Raw genomic sequence first — 8,043 nt, forward strand, 5'->3', positions numbered from 1 at the left:
AATCCTTTTTATAACAATCAGACTGACATTTTATTTATCATATGATGTTGATTTATTCTTAGTGGACCTTTTGTCTCAATAGATGCTAATCCTCATTACTTCACTAGAGGGCGGTACAAGATAAAATTTAAACATCAAACATTACTATAAGACTACTGAATTGTCTGTCCATAAAATGAAACTGCTAATTTGTGGCTGAGGGCATGTTATATGCCTCTAACTGCTGCAAAATATTTTCAATTTGATGAATAATAATTGACTTCTTTCTACTGTGAAGTCTCCTCTCTTTCACCTGAATATAACCCAACACAGATACCTCCAGCTTTCATCATATCCGACAGTTTGTCTTTAAACTCCCTACACAGGTACATGTAGAGAAGAGGGTCCAGGCAGGCATTAGTAGTAGAGACCCACAGGACAAATTTATGGGATAACATCATCCACGCTTCAACACAGACATTAATGCCAAAGATTTCATACAGTGTGAATGGAATGCGCATCATGTGAAGAGGCAAAAAACACACAAAAAACACAAAGAGGATCAAGAAGACTCGCAGCTTGGTCTTCTTCTTCCCATGGCTGTTGTTGCTCCCGGAGTTTCTGAAGGACTGCAGGACTTTCAGGGTGATGCAGATGTAGCAAAACACAATCAGCAAGCTGACAAACCAGAATAACATCTCCATAAATAGAACCACAAACTTTTGAAGAGTCAGACCAGCTGGACTTTTCAGGGACATACAGAAATCTCCTGTTATATTAACAGGATCCTGGTCAGTTAGAATCATAGTTGGGATAGCTGTGCTGCCAAATAACACAACCCAAACCAAGGAGGACATTACAACACTGAAGGCCAGGCTTTGTCCCAGCAGATTTCCACATGGTCTAACAATTTTGAAGAAGCGGTCCAGACTGATGAGACCCATTAGAGCAATGCTTGTGTACAAACAGCTGTAGAAAATGACATTGGAGTAACGGCACGCAAACGCCTTTAACTGCACTGTGGCTTTTGGGAGCATGCTAGCTCCCATCAGCGGGAGTGTCAGGGTCATGAGCAGGTCAGCAGCCACCAGGTTTTTGAGATACACTATGAAGGTGGATGTGGACCGGAGGTGGAGAGATACCCAGGCTGCTACGCCATTGAGCAGCAATGCAATGGGGAACAAGATGAAGAAGAGGTAGGACACAGCCACGTTTTCGCTCGCAAGTCTGAAATGGGCACAACCCAAGGAGAGTTGTGATGAGTTGTTGGACATCATCATAGAGTCTGGAATATTAAAAAAAAACATATAGAGATCAAAGAAAGATTGCAAACTAAGAGTTCTGTGAGTTTACAGCAGAATCAAATCAATGACTAACTACATCATGGTCTTTTTAGGTAGATTTCTTTACTATATTTCGACAAATTTTGTTAAAAAATGAAGCAGACAGGAGACATTGGGGTTGTACTGCAATACGGATGACATGTGGGTTTCATGTGGACAAATTTGAGCAATTGCTACCAGGTTGCAACATTTTGTAATGCAAAAGAAACACCCTCCAGTTCCAGTGTAGATTGCTCAAAGGCCAAGGTCCAGGGTTATGAATTTAGCTGGAAATGACTCATGACTAGAACTTGTTTGAAACAGGGAACTACTGCTGTTAATGTTTCCAGCTTGCTGAGTTGAACCCGATTTGCATTTACCATTAGTTACAAGACATTTGCTACTATGATTTGGTTTTGAATGCTCAGCCAGAGCATTTGAATGTGTCCTGAATGTCGAACCTAACACTTCCACTTTTGACACTGAGTGACGGAAGTTACGCAGTTGCAATTTGTTTTCATCATACTGAATACAAAAACACAAAACTGGTTTGTATTATTTTATCACATAGAGACATGCTGAATATACTACATAGACACACATTTTAGAGACGTCTGTTTTTGAGCTGTTGACCCTTCTGCACATCACATCTCAGTTGCTTCAAAGCTTCTTTTTGTCCTCTTATTAATTGTCTTGGATTTAATAAATATAATCAGTATCTGGATTCACCTCACCAGTGTATTCACTCTGAAATTATACACATTTATTGTCTATTTGTGCATTTAAGCACCTTGTACTAACAGTAGCCAAAGAAAAAGAAAGTACTTGCTTGATTTGAGTGAATCCAGGCAAGAAAGCTAAATTAAAGCTTCTGCATCATAATCTTTTGTTGTAGCATTTATCAATTAAAATAAAATTTTTATATTTATCCTTTAATCATGTCCACTGTTTTATGTGACTGGTTAACTTCAAAATATCTCTCCCACTGCACAGAAAGATCTTTGTTTAAATGTGCTCAAGACCATTTTATTTTGAGAAAGTTTAATCAGGCCTGATTGTATTTTAACAGCAATGGACATGCATAGATAGGCTTACTGTCAACAAAACAATAAGCCACGCTAAAATGTTCTCAAGCTATTTTGCGTTCAGTCTAAATCACCCCATCTGTTTGTTTTCCAATTAGTAAATTTGATTCCTTCAGTGACATTTCATTTTATTCAGAAGAACATTATCTTTTCCCAAAAAGTTGCGAAACAAAGTGTAACATTCAGCCACTCACCAAGAACGGTGCCTCCTTATCGCCACGCTGTGCAGCTTTGGAGATTAACACCTTTAGAAGATAAATTATAAAAGAGTGTCAGCCTCTTTAACCAGAGAGATGCAAATCCATGAACAGCTGCAGTGGGGGAAAAAGGGATTCAAATAACATACATTGTGGTTAGCTGTGTGTTTTCAGGCTACAGTGAAGCAATTTCTATCTTTGAAAATCAAACTTAGGTTGCTTTATTTCTACAGGTCTCAATGTAGTTAGCAGTTTTTGAAATGTGCTTTTTTCATCTTAACCAGTCAGAGAGATTATGTTTTTTTTAGAGTGTAATGCCATGTAGTGACAATGTAGGATGTAGTAGGCATAGTCTCTCATTTTGGCTCACATGTTTTTGTGTGTTTATTATAATTGTTATTGTGCCATTTGATTTCAGGAGATAATTAATTTCCTGTTTACTAAATGAGAGAGTTCAAGAGACATCAGTGGTTGTTCAATTTGAAATCACAGTTGAAGCTCAAGTACATTCACTGAACACTGAAGCTTTTGTTACTTCCCTAAAAATGTTGTTTCATTATAAATTTCTGAAAAGCTGATAGGCGAAAGTGGCCGGCTATGCACATGAAGCCATTTCAAAAAATTCCCCTTGTACTTTTCTATCCCATTATCATCTTCTGTAGACTGGGGAAGTGAAGATTATTGTTAACAGCAGATTTCAACATGATCACACATGACAATCACATTTATACACATTACCTGCATATAACAGGCAATGTGTATCGTTCTTGTTTTTGTATTCAGATTTTATTATCCTGACGAATCAGTCATTGTATAACACAACTAAACAACATAACCTTTATCCACAAACAATAATAAGACAGATTTTAAGACTGTTTTTAAGACTATAGGAATTTTAGACAGATCAACCACCCGTGAGGGATACCGAGGATTGCCTTGAAATTGGATTTATTTTCACATTGTAAATGGATGCATCACATTTCTTCTTTTCAAAATACAAAAATACAAAATATTCTATTTGTTTTCAAAAAACAAATAGAATAGAAACTTTATCTTGTTATTAACTGGAATAGAGAACAGAAAGAAAACCAAAGAAAACATGCAGGCATCTGCTCTTTATGTTTGACACAAGAGAAAGCAAACATCAGCAAAACTGTGTTCATCATTTTTAACCGTTTTTCAATGAAAAATCACAAGTCACAACGGATTAAATGGAAGAAAATACATCAGCGGCAGTATGTCCTTTGATGTTCAATCACAAAGCTGCATTTGGATGTCATCTGCCATCAGAAGCTGCACATTCAGATACCACATTACTAGAGTTTTTATCATGTCCAGTGGCTCTATGTACAGACTGAGGAGTCTCTCATGGCGGTGCTACCTGAGTCTGTGTCTGACCCTCTCCTTGTTAGGCAGCTACAGGTGCCAGGGGGCAGCCGCAGGGTCTTGAACAAAGTTGTCCTGAAGGACTTACAGAGGAAGAAGTAGATGAGAGGGTCCAGAAGAGAGTTTAGGGATGAGAGGAAGAGCGTACTTTCCTTCAACTGAAAGAAGAAGAGTTTGAGTTTACACTCAAAGAGAGGGCCTCGGGTCTGGCTCAAGGTGTACGGTACACGGGCAAAGTGAAACGGCACAAAGCACACAAAGAACACTGCCAGAACTAGAAATACATTTGCATTCATTTTTCTTTTTTCCTGTTGGGGCTTCCGGGTTGTAGCCCTGCTCGGTTCTCTACATATAGTCTCTCCAGTGCCGTGAGACTTTGTGCGGGAGTAGGATTTATACAGCTCTTTGGTGATTAAGGTGTAACATATTATTACAGTCACCAGGTTGCCCCAAAAGATAACTTGACAGACATAATTTACTACCTCATGCCAGTTCAAGCCAGCTTTTGTCTTCAGGTCACCGCACTTGAAGTCTGGTGAAGATGGGGTTTTATGAGTCAGGATCACATTGGGCAGACAGAGAAGCAGCTGGAAGGTCCAGATGGCTCCGGAGAGGAGCTTCCGACGGGTCAACCTGGCTGCGTTCGTCCCCCTAAAGGGCTTGAGGGTCTTTCTGCAGCGATCGATGCTGATGAGGCCAAAGAAGAGGATGCTGATGTACATGGTGAGGTAGAAGAGCACTGAGGAAACTCGACACACAAATATACGCAAGCCAGTGGATGCCATGTTGGAGTCTGCTAACACCTGCAGAAACACAGAATTGAGTCTTAATTGTTACATTTTTACAATGACACTTTTAACACATATTTCAAATTCATGCAATTTATTTTAATCACATTTAACTGTACCGCTCTTGAAAAAGCGACACTTGATTATTAGTTAGTAAATCAGTATAACTCAGTTAAATCATTAATCAGAAAAACTTCTGTGTTGCCAGGTTGTTCATCCTCCTCCACGTGGTGTTTTTAGCTGCAGGGAATCTGGACCACAATCCATTTATTAACATTCATTTACAACTGCAGACTTGATGGATTATTGTAAAAGATGCTATATCAATGACTTATTAATATTTAGCATTTATCATTTAAGATTACTTGCCCAATTCTGCTGATTGCTTATTAGAAAGTGAGAAACTCATGACTCTTTATTAATGCCTTTATTAACATGTGTAACTGGAGAATGGATGTTTATTGTCCATTTTAATGAGTTACTAACATGTAGAGACTTGATAGTTTACTACAAAATTAGAACACATGAGTATTTAATGACATGAGTATTAAACAAGAAAGAGTTTTCACAACCTGGCAACCAAAGAGTTGTTCTTATTAATGGCTTATGGCTGATCCATAAAGTATTAATAAATGGTTTATTAATTATTAATAAAGCTATTAATTACAACTTTCATAAAGGGTGGCTTGAAAGAAAGTGGCACCCGTGTTTAGACAAACCTTAAAAGGGAATGTGAAAGTCATGATGACATCCGCAACCACAATATTCTTCAGGTATATAATGAAGTGTGACCGCGAGGGGATGCGTAAAAACACCCACACTGCCAGGCCATTAAGAGTCAACCCCACCAAGAAGAGGAAGGAGTAGAGAACAGGAAAAACCACAGTCTTCAAAATGTTGTCGCGGGAACAAGTGATGTTGGTGTGGCTGTGATTGCCAAGGAACAGGGGGAAAGTTGCGTTTCTGTCCATGGAGAGAATTATCTAAGAAAATACGAGAGAAATTTGGTCTCCATGAGTTCCCAAAATTTCTTGGGGAAAAGTAAGTCATATTTATAATCACTCATAGAGAAGCTGAAGCATTACATGAAAACCGGTGCAATATACAATATAACACAGTATAACACATGTGCACCCATGCAATTTTGCATGGGTGTGCACCCATGTTCAATTTCACACTCTTAAAACATCAACATTAACATTTCTTGTTATAAAATAATACATTTTAACATAACACTACATTTTAACACTGGTAAGTACAGAAAACTGTAACTGACCTCTTAGTCCCAGTGGAGTTCTTATGGAGTTTTCTGGTCCCTCTGTTCTGTGTATACTGCACAAATGTGCTGTGCCACCTACCATCTGAGAAGTCTAGACAGTTTCAGTGTTTCAAACCAGTGTGTGTGTATGTTTAGATCGATGATTCGTAAGGCACACGCAGACTTTCTTTTTGTCTTCTCCTTTTTATTTCCTGTCATGAGGAAAGGCTGCAGACCACAGACTCTAGATGTACTTTAACTTACTTACTTGAAGACTGTAGCTCTAAAACAAGCAAAAGACATCTAAAAACAACATAAGTGCACACTATAGTGATAAAGAATTCATTATCACACAACTAGATCATCATCATATCAGGAAGTCTTTTTGCAATTTTTCTGATGCACTCTCAGATATAGAGAAGTTGTTCTTATTTTAGGATCCGATAAATATCTTTCCTCATTGTGTAATCTCCGCTACTTCTGCATTTTCTGTGTTGTGGCAAAGTTATACTTTTACTTATGTTTTTCTGTATGATCCATGTATTCCTGTCATTTAAAGTATGCTGTAAATGTTAATAGAAATTCATAAAATTATTTGGTTATCTGTAAATGTTTTCTTATCATTGGATAAATCAAAACTATAACAACAATAACAAATCCTACTAAACTGTATTTTGTTTCTTTAAAACCTTCGTTATTGTTCAGTCAAGTATTGATTTCCATTGATATATGGCTTCTGAATTTCTCACAAAATGGAAAAACTTCCAAAGGTGTGGGGTGTGCAGGGCATGAATGACACATCATGAGTCATAAAAACATCGTCTATTTTCTATAACTTCTTGTTCCCCTGCAGGGTTCGTGAATTGCATCATATCCCAGCATGCATGTGGCAAAAAGCAGGAAAACTTTCTCACGCTATTTATAAAATATCCCCAAATAGTGTAAAAAACTTTTGATACAATATAATTCATTTTCTTTTAGAACAAAGAGCTTGGAAGCATGAGACAGCAATACCGTCTGTTCCATGGTGGAAATAAATACGAGACAGTTTTTGGCAGATGCTTCAGTGATATAAAACTTTCCCATTGCTCACAGACCTATTCAGATTTTGAACTCACTGCCTTCCCAGGTAATTTTTGTAACATTTTATACTATGGGGTGTCTAAACCATGTGTGATGTTATGTAATAGACATTTGCTTTCATATGAGTCATTTCACTCTCCAACCTCCCTCTCTTGGTGAAAAAGCATGAGGAAGCTTATAGCAGACAGAGTCCAGTCCAACGGTCTTCAAGAAAAACATAATTATGACAAAAAAAACAAAAAACAGAGCGAAACTGATTTCAAAACAAAGTGAGTTACTCAGTAGTTATTTTCAGTGTCTGACATGACTCACAGTGGCTAATAACTACTATTTATAACAATTAAAATTTCTCAGCTCTTGTATATCAAGTCAACAATCACAGTGGGTGTCCGCAGAATGGAGGATTCATCAATGGTGTGATATTCTAGTAGCCCAGTAAGTCTGGAGTGTGTCACAGGAATCATAAAACATGTCTTAAAAGAGCTGTGACTTGATAAACGTTAAAACAGAAGACAAATGAACAGTCAACAAAATGAAGACGGATGAGTAAATGGAAAAACACAGTAAAGTAACATTAAAAGCTTTTTAGCATTTTGCAAATCCATTTAAAATTAAATGCATTTAAATCAGAATTTAAATGTAGAATAATGTGATAGAAATATTAATCTGCACATTTAATGATCAGTCTATAACCTTTTAAACAAAAGATTTGAATTATTTCTCATGTTGTTTTAAAAAGCAAATGAATTAGTAAGAAACTGAAAAAGTAGTCCAGACTCTGTAGACCAACATCACTGGTGTCAAAGAAGCAAAAGATAAATATCTTCAGAACCATCTGCCTGTAATGGTGACACCAATTCACATACAGTGCATCTTGTAACTGACTCTTATCCATTCTGCATACCACTGTGATTATCAAAGCTCATAAGCTCTTAACCCCACTGT

At 37.4% G+C, this 8,043-nt stretch overlaps 2 protein-coding genes across 2 annotated transcripts; both read right to left on the minus strand.

Moving 5' to 3' along the window:
- Window positions 1-266: 266 nt before the first annotated feature.
- Window positions 267-1,253, minus strand: LOC121898964 (P2Y purinoceptor 13-like). The gene has a single exon (XM_042414508.1). It carries the CDS (start codon window positions 1,251-1,253, stop codon window positions 267-269), a length of 987 nt encoding a protein of 328 aa, XP_042270442.1.
- A 2,178-nt stretch (window positions 1,254-3,431) lies between these two features.
- Window positions 3,432-6,620, minus strand: p2ry12 (purinergic receptor P2Y12). The gene is made up of 3 exons (XM_042413841.1): window positions 6,034-6,620; window positions 5,477-5,740; window positions 3,432-4,772 (listed from the first exon to the last, which is right to left on the minus strand). Exons 2-3 carry the CDS (start codon window positions 5,726-5,728, stop codon window positions 3,927-3,929), a joined length of 1,098 nt encoding a protein of 365 aa, XP_042269775.1. The 5' UTR covers window positions 5,729-5,740; window positions 6,034-6,620; the 3' UTR covers window positions 3,432-3,926.
- Between the last annotated feature and the right edge of the window lie 1,423 nt (window positions 6,621-8,043).

The sequence above is a fragment of the Thunnus maccoyii genome, chromosome 6 (assembly GCF_910596095.1).
Source record: "Thunnus maccoyii chromosome 6, fThuMac1.1, whole genome shotgun sequence".
Taxonomy (NCBI): domain Eukaryota; kingdom Metazoa; phylum Chordata; class Actinopteri; order Scombriformes; family Scombridae; genus Thunnus; species Thunnus maccoyii.